Here is a 14,335-nt window from a genome sequence, read left to right as displayed (position 1 = left end):
TATATATATATATATAATTATTGTACACTTACAGTTAGTAATTTAATAGTGAATAAAATCTTAATTATTTCATCCTTTGATTAAAACCAAATATATGAAAATATTATCAAAAATCAATTCTGAATTCAGAATTAATTTTTCAACATGAAACTAAACCTGCACTTAGCCAATACCCCAAAATAGATTATATGATAATTTTACAAGGATGGATGCTCGAGAAAACGACAACAAAAGCCTACTAATTGATCAGAAATAAAAGCAAAAACATCTACATGGCCTAAATATTTTGTTTATAATGAGGGAGGGGGGGTCCAATACTGGCCGGACTAATTTGGCATGTTATTGTTGTTTCAGGTAACATTAATACATACATACAAGCAGCAAATGTCACAGACTAGGTCTCAAATCTCAATCTACCTTTTCCACTTATTTGGTGCTCCCAGACTCATCATATGCCCATACTACCATAGGACACAATTTTTCATAAAACTAAAAAACCTTACCTTCTCCAACTCCAACAACCCTGGTCAAAATTAAAAGACAAACCGCTCTGAAACAAGCCAAAGTGAGTGATACAATCACTTTTATGGTGCTGTCGACTGATTATTCTGCAAACCCTCTTCCCTCTCTGACTCCACCACCTTCTCCTTCTCAGCAATCAAAGCAACCTCATTCTCCTTCTGCTCCCCCCCAACACTCTGTGCCCCAGTCAACCTTGCCAACACCACAAAAGACATTCCCCCAAGAACATTGTTCACACACCTCAGCACCAACACTGAGGACTTGAAAGCTAAAGGGTTAAGCACCCTCTCCAACATGAACTCAACTCCATTCAAAGTCTGGTACCTAAGATTGCTGCTAATCCCCATGTGAGCAGCCCAAGTGAGAGCATTCAAAATGGTTGGTGGAGGCTTGTTGGGGGTCTCAAATGTTGGATCCATCTTCTTCCTCATCTTGATTAACCCATTTGAAAGTGTGGTTCCAACAAGTCCTGCACCAAAGCCAACAACAGAAAAAATGGTCCCTTTGTACACCAAGGTTCCTAACCTATCCAAAAGGGAAAATGCACCAGGCTCAAACATGTGACTCTTGGGGCATGAGGCAAATAGGGCTGGCAGGTTTGATGCTGATGATGTCATGGTAGGTGCCAATAGATACATGAGAGTGAAATTCAGAATAGCCCCAACCACCAAAGTTGAAAAGACAAAGTCAAGTTCATTCAACCCAAAATTAGGCCTTGAAGCCATGTCACCTAATACACAAGCACTCACACCCACCAACTCCTCCATCAAAACCTTGAAAGGGAATTGTGGATCAGCAGCAACCCTTGATCTCCAACCGTTCAGAAAAAGACCCAAAATTCCAAGAGATGAATCTTTGGATTTTCCTTCATCATCCCCCCAGCTTTCACCTCCTCCACCGCCGCCACCACTGCCACCACCACGTCCGACCCCATCTCCGCCGGCGCCTCCGGCGAAGGAAAGTTTCAACCTTTGGGGCAAATGAGGCAAATTGGTGAGATACAGAGGACGGTTCTGAAGCTTAGGTGGTGGTGGTGATGGCGATGATGGGAAAGAAAGAACATGGTTTTGACCAGAGAGTGGTGACAAACGCAACATAGCCATGGCTGCCATTTGATCTGCAAGAGAAGAAAAATCAAAGAGAGAAACTTTGAGATCAAACGAATGAATGAATCTCACATCATTCGTTCATTCATGATCACAGCAACAGATCATTGTTCATAAACATGAAAAGAATATATATATATAAAAAAATAGATTTTTATAACAAAGATCAGATTTTTCAAAGAGGGTGGGGTGGGGATCATGGAACGAGGGCTTACCTGGATCTGGATGGTGTGGTGATGAGAGAACAAATGCTGGCTGCTTGAGAGACAGAAGAACCACCGAAAACGAAGGTTAAACTTAAACCTTCAGCGGAAAAAAACCCTTTTTATATTTATATATGATATATGATAGTTTAGGAAATTAGAAGGTAAAAACACAAACACTAGTGACTAGGGTAATTTATTTATTGTTGTTGAGTTGAGTGGAGTGAACCAGGGCTTGTGATGTTTTATACGTGGCTTGGAAAATCATTATGCTATGCGGACTTGTGTTTTTATTAGAGTGGACAACTATGACAATCAAGTGAAGTAGAAATCTCATAAAGAGAAAATGATGATAGAATTGTAATTACATAAAATAAAGAAAATGGTAATATGATGCATTTTGTTTTTAAAAATTTGAGGGAATGAAATATATTACCGAGTGTCATTTAATTTCAAAGTCTAATGTATATTAACCTTGAAGCTTGATGACTTTTCATAATAACTATTTTTTATAGTACTTTTTTTAACATAGTGTATTAAAATTAAACTTATAAAATAAAATTAGAATTTAATTCCCATTTACTCTCAACATTAAAAATATGTATACAGCTAATTATTATAAATGGTCTTAAAAGTAATTTTTAAATTGATTATTATAAAACAATACTTTTATCATATATATAATAATTTATAATTAAATAATATTGTAAAATAATTTTAAATTATCAGTGTACTTATATTAAATTCATAAAATTAATTTTATTTCTGTTATAAAAATATTTACAGTAATTATTCTATTAACTGTTAAATAGTAGTAAATAAAAATGTTTTTCTTACTGTATTAAAGGAAAATGTCAAAGGCATGACTTAAAGGATACAATGAAAACTATTCATTAAAAATTTATTATACTGAAATAGATAATTATTTATTATTTACTTTATAAATAATTTTAAAAACTACCTATGAGAGATGGGAGATACATTGAAAAACACACGTTATATGGAGGGTTGACCCCACTGATTTTTTCCAAATTAAAAATCAATAGATTATTATTTATTTATTTTAAAAAAATTGATTTTTTATTAAAAAATTTGATCTTCAACTAAATATTATATTTTATTAAATTTTAATTACTGTACAATTAGTTTTGATATCTTAATTTTTTTAAAAAATTATAAAATCAATTGTAATCTTATTTTAAAACAAATCTCATTATTATATTTGATCAAATTTTAATTAGTATATAATAAATTTTATCTCCTGATATTTTTAAATTATAAAATCAATAATAAATTTATCTTCTTAAAAGAATTATCTAAACATTATATATCATCAATTTTTATTTAATATATAATCAGTTTATTTTTTGAACTTTAATAATATCTAATTAATAATATCTAATTGTTAAACTTTATTCTCTTGTAATTAAAAGAGTTTTTATTTTTCCAATCTCATATAAACAAGTGTTATTTAGTTTATTAGAGATTGTTATTTTAGTAACAAGACTATCCTTCTTAATAAAAATGAGCAATCAGTCTTATGGAAATAATATTAATTATGACATATCTAATTATAATTAGACCTCTTGTATAATTTTACTTTAATTCAAATATTGTTGATTTAACATATGTTTAGCAAAGCATTTTAGTTAATTATTAGCTGAAAAATTTATTTAATTGTTTAATAAATAAGTTTTTTTAATAGTTTTTTTGATAGTTTTTAAGATTTTTTTAAACACTAGTATTTTTTAACGCGCTGGCTTATAATTTTTTATATTTTCTTTTTTTATCCTTTAATATATTTATCAACTGATTTTTTAAAAATAAATTATACTTTTATTGTTTTTCAATTATTTTATACTTTTAAATTACTTCAACAAGTAATTTTATCACTTATAATTTAATAAGTTAATTAGTTAACCTTTAACTTATTTTTCGACTTTGAGCTAGTTTCAAGAAATATATCCTTAATATGATATATTATTTTAATTCGGTTTCAGAAATACACAATCAAGGAAACTGTCTAGGAGTTTGAAGAAATACTGAGTCATTCAAGAATATTTCTAGATGTTCCAGGTTAGTATTAATGAGTCATTAACTCGTTAATATGTGAATAACCCATAATTGAATTAGTCTTTTATTTTTATTATTGCAACTTATCCTCCGAAAACAAGCTCAGTGTCCATCTAATTCCTTGATTTAGGGGGAGAATTTGATTTTATTTCTTCTTACTTTGGATTCAAGAAACTAACTAAAAATATCTTACAAATTTTATAAGAACTGGATGACTACAAACTTAACAATTTTATCACTTTTTCTTGTCTTCTCCATGATCATGAGCTCCTTCTCTGGGTGCTTCATTTCATAGTTTTTTGTGGTGAGAAACTCTGCAACCTTGTTTGTGTATGTGTCTATTGTGACTGATGATTGTAACGGTTGCACATGGACAGGAGCAGATGATTTAAATGTTCTCACGTACCAGATGAGGACTCTTCACATAAGATATATTTAGAAATAAGATACAGAACACAAGAGATTTTCCCCAACAAACGATAACTTTACTCGAAGACTCTGATGACATAGTTTTGGTGTCAGTATTGTTTAGCACAATGTTATATTTACTACCAACTTAGGGTGAAATTTTCTTCAAGAAAGATCCTACTTTTTATGGCTGTTTGAGATATGTATAAATTTTGTTTATTGTTTAAAATAGAATTAGCTTCTCCTCGATTCATCATTTATTTTCTAATACGGAAAATTTACTCATAATTTCATTAGTAAGTTAATACAAAAATTATAAATATATAAAATAATTACATTATTATTGACATTTAAATAGTGATTATCATATCAAACTTTGAGGATCTAACTAAGTTAAATAGTTAGAAAAGAAGTTCTAAAATGATCTTATATAACTCATAAAGTATTGTTTAATTTTCTTAAAAGATACTTGTTGCCTCGTACCAAAACATACCAAAAATCATCCTTTTAAACTATTGTTTTTCAAACAAACCCCAAGTTTGCTTGATCAATGCATTTAAGAAAACAATAACTCTGAATTGAAAAAAAAAAACAAAGTAAAATTATAATTATAATATTTGGGATACCCATTTTTCCTCTCCACATTTTTCAACTATTTTATTCGTGAACTAACATAAATACATTATAATATTTGTACAAAATTATCCTTTTAAAAAATTTGAAATGACAAATATTATTACTTGTTATATATTTTTTTATCATGTTCATCTCTTGAGATGCGGGAGTAATTTTATAAAAATAAATTCAAGATTGTTGCATCTAAATAAGTTAAAAAACAATTTTATTTAAAAAATATTTTTATAATTTATAACGAAACACAAATTAATTATATTTTAGATTCGGAATTAGACCTACGAATATCACTACCGTAAGAAAAGAACAAATTAAAAGACAACTCTTTCATTAAAAAAAAAAAAATACAATTCCATGACCCACAAATTCTGTTAATACAAGTCGCTATTAATGCTCCAAGTGAGGTTTCAGTCCCTTCAAAATATCCCTCAGTTGAGCTTCAACGGATGTGCAAAAATCCACACATTTCTTAGTAGGTCAATCCAGTATCCATTTTCAGGCTCTATTGTGATGTGAGCCTGTGACTTCTGTTTAATGTTACTAAAGTTTTAACAAAACAATAAAAAGGAACAAAAAAAAATATCACTGTCCATCTGCATTCAATAGGGTGGCAAAAATCAAACAATTTGCATAAGATTTATATGTACCATTCTATATAAACAAATACCACATTTGTTCTTTAATGGTACATGGTAAGAAGTTTATCTGACATGCATCATTCCAATTACAGTGCATAGTCCTCCGAAGAGAATACAAATGCCTGTGACAAACAACTAAAAAGAATCCAGCCTATGCTAACTTATAATAAATATTAAAATACCATGAGACTTTGACAATGTCACATGCCAATAAACACTGCATTGTCTTAGGACCTAAAACTTCATCACCACCAACCATCACATGTATATATTCCACACTTCTCAAAAAGTAACTGACACATGAATAAATCCAATGAATGTATTAAGTTTGCAAGGGGAAGAAAAAAAAAGGGTTGGTTTGAACAAACCTATTCTCAATACCCCAACTATATAATTTTTTTCTCTTTTAAAAATTCTTCATTCCAGCTTTGTCTCCTGTCTGTTCAAGAAGAAAAAGGTAGGGACAAAGGGGAAGGAAAAACCACCAGAGTGCTAACCAGCAAGAATTGTTAGCCTATTCTTTTATAGCTTGCATTGAATGAGACATCATGTACTGGAAGATATTCCCAGCAATCAATGGCTGGAGGACCACAATACTCATCATCTACACCATCAATCAAGAACAACTCAGCGACCCGTCTTTGCACGTTTCATTCCACTAGAGTTGAATGGGGACACACTACCACTTGGTCCAGGACTCTCTTCTCTGAAATTTGAATTCAGCAAAGCAAGTTCACGCAATTGCTGCCTCTTGATGTAGTCCTGTGACTCATCCTGCATATCAAACGTTGAATCCAACACAAAAAGAAAAATTATATACTGAGATGAATCAGCAAATTGGTTACCTTATGGAAAATTTCCTTGTTATTGACTTTCATGGATAAATAAAATGGTTGTGCAGAGAAAAACATTGATGTACAAAGTTAGAACTAGTGAAATGATTAATTTGTACAGTATTTTAAGATGTTTTCCACATGTGGAGAGTGTCCTTTAGAGTTTAGACTAATTTCAATAGGAATACTTTAGGAAACAAGGAAAGGCAAGATGCAAATAATCAATTTTTCAACAGAATCCTATTAAGTCAACCAACATGAATTTGACTCTTGTGAAGTGCAAGGCACACTTATCTGGATTAAGGTGGAGGGTTTTGGCAACCAACATAAAACTTGGCAATAAAACACATGGATCACTCAGTCTTTGACTAAGCTTAATGATGCCATATGATCCATGTTGTTGTAATCATTGTTTACAAAGGAAGGAAACTTTGACATAGACAATGGGAAGATATGTAGCTACACTTTTTTGTTAAGATCACAAACCATCTTTTTGCAAATTGTGATAATCTACAAATATGTTATGCATGAATGGGAAGTGATCAATATCTCTTTACAAATACATTTTGTCTAATGTAAAATCATTTTTTAAAAATAAATTTACATTAATCTATCTAGGCCATAACCTATCTTGAATTCTTATGAATTTCCCATATCCCCGTATCCATATTGTATTGTACTTGTGTTGTATTAAATATGTAGGCTTCATAGATCAATTGTTACCTAATCATCTACTTTACTCAGGCACGTATACTGCTCTTCATCACTTCAAATAAGTAAATGGTGGCATATCCAAAGATAATAACTATCTAATTACAAGTTAAGAAGAGTAAAGATAAGATGCATTTTTATATTGAATTGCCTCTTTATGTTCTCTGTTCAGAAAAGTGAATTTGAACAGCAGCTAGTACAATCTGCCTGCATCACAGAGAAAGATATAGGGTGAATGAGCATACCACAGGCTTGAGCAGTTCTTCAATAATTTCCTGAGCCTGCCTGAGCCTTATGTCAACAACATTAGCAGGTAAATCAGCCTCAATCAAAATGTGCAGTGGTTCATTGAGATGCTCATAGCCCGGTCTTCCTCGTAATTTCTCTTCCTTCAAATTGAAAAATCAATAATAGTCTCAGTTGATAAAAGTATGAATGAGTATACAGATCATTCATGGATGCACCATAGATTTTAGGCAATTTGCAAATAAGACCTGGAAAATTATGGTTGTCTTCATTACCTTGTCTGGATCCTTTATCGACCCTTTTCCTCTAATATACACACGACAACCAGTTGTAGCTTCAACCCGTTTCAAAGAATTTCCTCTAGGCCCCAGAAGTCTTCCAACAAAATTGAACTGATGCAATAAAGAGCAACATAGTTTTATTACTTATAGTTGATGGAGCTTTCGGTTCCAGAAAAGTTGAAAAATAGCTGTCTGATTAAGTTATCAAAGATGACTTATATAAGAGATATTGGTAGAAAAGCTTACATTGGGATATGTATCTACTGGAATTTCCAAGCGCAAGATTCTCTTAACAGTGAACGAACTAGGACTTGCAGGTGCACTTTGCCAGTCCATTGTCATTCCAGGGGCTCCACATAATCTCTGCTTTTTGCAGAGAAAGTAATGTTAATATATAGAAGTTATAAATAACAATGGTAAACAACAAGAACAATTGATAAAATCTTTTGTTATAAAAAACACAAATCAAAGAGCAACTAGCATTTCAATCCCAGGAATTAGCAAATCAGGAAATTCTATAAGTTTGAAATGAATGAGAGAGGGAAACATATCAATATGCAGAAAGGCACTGGAAGAGGCAACTATCACTCTGCAAGCCAGATAGTCAGCAACTTTACTTTTAAAGGATAATAACACTAGTACACCACCAATCAGATTTTATGTTGCCAATCATGGCTTATGTTAAGATGGGAGTAGCAGAAACAAGAATGTTAAGATAGATGTGTGACCACACAAGAAAGGACAAGATATGAAATTATTGTATCCAAAGAGATATTGGTGTGACACTAAATGAGGAAAAGATGACCGAAAATTAGTTAAGGCAATTTGGACACATGTAAAGAAGGTCAGTGGAAATACAATTGAGTAGTGTAAATTGAATGGATTTTAGCCCAGTGAAAGGGGGGAGAAGGACACCAAGAAATAAATTGTTTAGCGGGATCTCATGGTAAATGATATTGTTGATAATTTAGTCTTTAACTGAACCCAATGATATTGTGTGATTCATGTAGGTGACCTCACCTAGTGGGAACAAGGCATTTTTTGTTGTTGTATCATGGCTTATATTATTTTATTTGCACAGGGAAGGCATTCATTGACTTCATGAAATTGTTAGCACTAGCAGTACAAAATTCTTGGTTGAAGAGAAGACTCGATCCCTTAGTTTGCTTGAATCTTATTCAAACAGAGTCTAAGCTTTTGTATCAAGCATCCTTTCACTTGTATATGTTTCTTCCAATCTTTGCATCATGTAAAAACTTTTATCCCAGTTTTTATGCAAGTATATGCCTTGTCTAGTGTGTTATCATGAACAACTAATTCCAAAAAATAGAGACATCCACAGCATATCATAAAAATACAATACTTTTCAAGTTTACAAGAGAAAACATAAAAACTGTTGATATGTAATATAGATAGACATGTACAAACACCTAAGACAAGAAGACCATCATTAAATGACAAAACACTATCATCATGGGACAAAGTAGGTATAGATGTGAGTGACATGACTACCGTAAAATATTGGCACATGAAATGTTGAAAAATAAGCTAATGCCAATATATAAGACAGATCTTTGACTTGGATCTCATCAATGATTGGATGCCTCAGTTTTTATATGGGAATTTTCTTTCTGTTTTTTTTTCTTTTTAAAATCTCTATGATAGAGTAAGGTTGCATTTGGAAGAGCTTATTTACAATTATATGGGCATATCTTATGACATAAGCACTTGTTTACAAGAACTTATAAAAACAGATAATGAAATGTCCTCAAGTTATTTTTAGCTTATTTCAATAAGTTATCCAAGATATTATATGAAAATAACTTATAACTTATATGAAAATAGTTTAACTCTACTTCCTCTTCAATTACACAAACAACTTATACATAAGCACTTACATGATAAGCACTTAATTAACTTGTTTACCCAAACACAAGCCTCAATGTGGAGAATGAAGCACCTATTGGTTTGTTGGGCCTATTTGTTAAACTTCTTTGCTAGAGTCTAGAGATAGAAGAATTTGTTCTTTAGAACCCTTTGGAATCTTTACCTGTAAATCTTACTCTCAATTCCTCAACCAATCTCTAAACAGACAGCTTTTTTCTTGTTATCACCTTGGAAATCTATGTCCTTTTTGAAGCTGAATCCTCTATTTTGTATAAGTCCACGTTATACATTACTCTTACTATGAGAAAATTAGACTTCTATTTCTGTGGGGTTATTTGTGGTATAAGCTTTTTGGTATTTTTGGTGAATGTTGGGATTGTACACGAGTTTAAAGCATTTGCTTTTTCTCATTTTAGAGTCTTGGGAGATATTGAGAGGGCAAAGGTCTTTGACAACATGAAACATTTACGGCTATTTTGTGCCTATGGATGGAGAGAAATGCTAAAAAAGTTCACAGCCTACTTGCATTGGCATATTTTATTGGATAAAGAGATTTTCTTAATTTTTTTCTAGTGCTCAGCTGATGGATATTTTAACGGAGTGCACCTTTGGTGGATATGCCAAGACAGAGCTTAAATGAAACTATTTCTTTGGCCTTTTTGGGTCTCTTTTAGGAGGATATCTTTTCCTCTACTCTTGTACTCTTATCTAACAAAATATATCTTTTGATCAAAATAAGACTCACACATGTATACACACACTTTTATCATGCATATTTTAAGTTTTATTCTTATATTTGAAATTTCTAACAAATGTACGGGTTTAAACTTCAGTAGTGCCAACTATCCTGTAATTTAGCATTCCTTGACTTTCAATATTTTCCACTATTTCAGACTATGCAGTCAAGCAACCCATCTCATGTCACACCTGTTTTTCAAGAAACTGCTTTGAAGAACAAAAGAGAAGATCTTGCAAGTGTTGTGGCCTTAAACCTTGTCTTATGGTACTGTATTATTAGTTTAATACTATTATTATTATTATTATTAAAGAGTTAAGACAAGGATTTAGGGTACATGAGGCTTGACAAAAGTTTGAGAGTTACAGCAACATATAATCCATGCAGTTAAGGCCACTTAGCAGGAATAAGGCTTGGTTGTTATTGATGCTGAATACAAGGAATAGATCATAAATTTTTAAAAAGATAATCCAATGTTAGGAATTAGACTAGACAAGCATAGTAGCCATTTATAACAACTACTACAACATGGTAGTTGAATGTGCATCTACACATACAAATGATATACTCAAAAAATATAACAAAAAATTAAGGATATAAAGTTCAGATGCAACAATTAATAATCTAAAAGCAGTCACCTCTTGCTGAAGACTATTCCATCCACCCAACCCTGTCCCACTTACATTGGACATAAGGTTTGAAGAAGCCATAGGACTAGGGCTTCTATGTCGCAGTCTATCAAAGTCACCAAAACCTTGATTGGACAACATTCCAGAAACTCTTAATATTTCTGCACATAAAGAAACATTGAAATGAGAAACCATTGAAAATCATAAGAAATGAATGGAGAAGGATATTTTTAAAGAGTAATCAAGAGTGATTAATTATCTCAGAAAATATATCATTCACATGTGAGCATCATGTGATAATAAACTATATCAAACAAATGTCTTGTTTGGTTAAACTTCTCCATAAACACTTATAGGAGAAAAAAATAAGAAGGTAAAATGAATTGAGCTTCTCTCACCAGTCACAAGCTAAAATCAACTTATGCACTTAACTTTTATAGAACTTCTCTAAAAGTTGAAGTGCATAAGTTTATTTTAGTTTATGGAATTCATTTTACCTTTCTATTTTCTTCTCCTATAAGTATTTACGGAGAAGTCCCTATATTATCAGACACTACAGCAGATAGAAAGCCTGGCTTTTTTGCAATCTTATATGAGACTATCTACTTGATCATTGATAAAAGGGAGCAAATAGACAGGCCCTAAATTTCTGAGTGGATGAAGGTCTACTGAAGTCAACAGTCCCAATGTTAATGGCACCAGCATTCTACATGTTAATAACAAACCAAGCTATTTTTCAAAGTCCAAACACTTCAAATCAGGCATATTCAATGCCTTACATTGAGAACACCTTCAAGAGTACATGCTTTGAAAGGATAGGATTTTTCATAAGTCCTCAAAATCACAATCTGTTCAAATATAACTAATCCCACGAGTAAATACCATTCAGGACTACGAAAATCACAGACACATCATATCTCACCATCAAATTCATCGCCGGTAGCATAAGGTTAACACTGTGAAGGTACATTTCATCTAACAGTCAGACACCATCCAATAGGTGATACATACAAAAAAAAATAGTTCAATTTGCATTTCCCCTTATGAAAAAAACATCAGCATCAAGTGAGGCGTGAAGGGAATGGTGCCACCACAATGATGATGGATGGCAAGAAGAGGAATCAATGCACGATTAACACTATAGTTAGTGTCATTGTCCAAGACTATTGACACAGATAAAAGCTTTGTGACACGATCTGCCACACACACACACCAAGCATGCTTCCATAAACAACAAGAGAGCAAAAACAAGACGTGATAGAGATCCACAAACAGGAAGAGCTAGACCTTGATTTAGGAGGCGGCTGCATATGGGAAGCACTTGCATGAAGGGTCCAAGCTTCTGATGTTCTGCCAGCAACTCTGATAGGTACTGGCTGCAAAAAAAAAAAAAAAACCCACCCTTTTCTTTTATGAATCAAAAGCACACAAATTCATCTAAAACAAATCAAACAGACATGGCCAAATCCAAAGGGTGTTTCACCAAGAGTCCAAGATTGTGTCCTTTTTCTTTTTTTCAGTTTTGATCTAAAAAAAAAACATCACAAGAAAGAGAAACCAACTCACCTGTCCACTTCTGGATTGCTCCTAATCTGAGGAGAAGCAGCTCTAGCAGGAGAGAAGTTGGGATTATACAAGCCTGACATGGCTCACTTTTTTTCTTTAGTTTCTTTTTTCCTTAAGGATTGGAAGAAGGAGAAGAAGAAGAAAAACAAACCAAAAAAAAAAAAGTTGAAAAAGAAGGTTTTAGTTGGTGTAGTTCTTGCAGAAGAAAAAGGGGATACAGAGCACCATCAATTAAGGGGGGTCTGTAATAAGGAGAAAAACGAAAAAGAGTGGACAGTTCTCTCTGAATTTTTACACAAAAGGAAGCAACAAATAATTATTTATTTATTTCCTTTTTTCTCTCTCTCTATATATATTAGTCTTAATATTTCTCCTTTTTTGCCCTTTTTTTCTATAATAATATATTTTCCTTGTCCACAGGCTGCCTTGTAAAACAACAAAATAAAAAAATAAAATAAAAAAGTAGAAGACAGTGTACTGATATGGAAGGGGATCTTTATATGGAAACAACAGTATCAGCAAAAGTTTACGCAGTAAAAGTTTCTAGATTTTGTTTTTTGTAGTAAAAAAAAAATTCAGTGCCCGAGGAACGGAAGTGAAGTGTTTTTTCAGAATGTATAACCGTCATGCAGTTCCATAGTAAAGTGTTAAACAGTTTTATAAGCTCAATAAAAAATTATAATTGATATAACTTTAATTCAGCCTTTATAATAAGATCTAAATTTAAAATAATATTTATTCATTTTTATAAAATTTAATTTATAATATTTTTTATTAATTATTTTTATATTATAAATATTCTTTATTAAAATAAGAAAAAGAGTGTACGAATCAATCATACAAATTTAAGATAATAATAATTTTAAAAAATGTTATAAATTTATAATAAATTTATTATTATTAACTAAATTAATTATTTTCATCAATCTTGATAAATTAAATAATTAAGTCTTATATATAAAAACATAAACAATATGACTTTTTAACACAGTTATTATAAAATTTAATAAATTTATTATACATAATAATTTATAATTAAATACTTGTATATTTTATAATATCAATGACTAGTCTATTTTTTCTTTTTTTGACCACATTTGCTTATAATAAATAATTTTATTCGAATCAAATACAACTAACATGATATAATTGAGTAAATTACAATAATATTGTATGAGTTAATTTTATGCCTTTAGTAATAGTAATAGGTGTTATTAAAAAAATAAGAGTTTAATAATCAATGTATTAAGTATATAAAATAATTTTATATTGTTATTCAATAATAAATTATTATTAATATATTTTTTAAATTAATTATTATAAAAATTAATAAATTTATCTTATTATGTTAAAATAATATCCTGTGTAACTTATTTTCTCCATAAAAAAAACCCTATTTTCTCAAAAAGTAATAATAATGGTGAAGTGCTCAAGTGGATTAAGGTAACGTATGTTTGATTTGATGAGTGCTACAATGTAAAGGGTATAGGGTACAACAGGTGGAGACGCGTGTTAGGCATGCAGAGAATCATAGGTTGTAATCAAATAAATCAGATGTGTGTGTATGCAAATACTATACTGTGTGTATATATTATTTCTAAAGGCTTTGGGGAAAATCAGAAAAATCAATGATGTTTGCCAACGCGGTCTTAGCTGGACCCTAACACTGTACACTCTCTTACAAATCTACCTCACCATACACAACATACATACAACTACGTCGTTTTGAAGGTTCAACGTCAATCCTTATATTTTTCCACATTATTATTATATTAGTCACATTTGAATAATGTTACAAAATTCTTGTTCTTGAGTTGAATAATGCTATCATTGAATTGCGGTCGGATTCTGTTCCCTCTCAAA

General features: G+C 31.3%; 2 protein-coding genes across 2 annotated transcripts; both read right to left on the bottom strand.

Annotated features, from left to right (window-relative positions):
- Positions 1 to 162: 162 nt before the first annotated feature.
- On the bottom strand, positions 163 to 2,072 carry LOC114425294 (protein RETICULATA-RELATED 3, chloroplastic-like). The gene is made up of 2 exons (XM_028392162.1): positions 1,844 to 2,072; positions 163 to 1,639 (listed from the first exon to the last, which is right to left on the bottom strand). Exon 2 carries the CDS (start codon positions 1,632 to 1,634, stop codon positions 585 to 587), a length of 1,050 nt encoding a protein of 349 aa, XP_028247963.1. The 5' UTR covers positions 1,635 to 1,639; positions 1,844 to 2,072; the 3' UTR covers positions 163 to 584.
- A 3,471-nt stretch (positions 2,073 to 5,543) lies between these two features.
- On the bottom strand, positions 5,544 to 12,758 carry LOC114425293 (KH domain-containing protein At2g38610). Its single transcript, XM_028392161.1, has 7 exons — positions 12,473 to 12,758; positions 12,194 to 12,282; positions 10,916 to 11,067; positions 7,901 to 8,017; positions 7,649 to 7,765; positions 7,373 to 7,516; positions 5,544 to 6,357 (listed from the first exon to the last, which is right to left on the bottom strand). The coding sequence occupies exons 1-7, from the start codon at positions 12,550 to 12,552 to the stop codon at positions 6,211 to 6,213; spliced, it is 846 nt and encodes a 281-aa protein (XP_028247962.1). The 5' UTR covers positions 12,553 to 12,758; the 3' UTR covers positions 5,544 to 6,210.
- Between the last annotated feature and the right edge of the window lie 1,577 nt (positions 12,759 to 14,335).

The sequence above is a fragment of the Glycine soja genome, chromosome 9, assembly GCF_004193775.1.
Source record: "Glycine soja cultivar W05 chromosome 9, ASM419377v2, whole genome shotgun sequence".
In the NCBI taxonomy this organism is placed as follows: Eukaryota; Viridiplantae; Streptophyta; class Magnoliopsida; order Fabales; family Fabaceae; genus Glycine; species Glycine soja.
The sequence above is the reverse complement of the archived record's forward strand: the minus strand, read 5'-3'. Positions and strand labels throughout refer to the sequence as shown.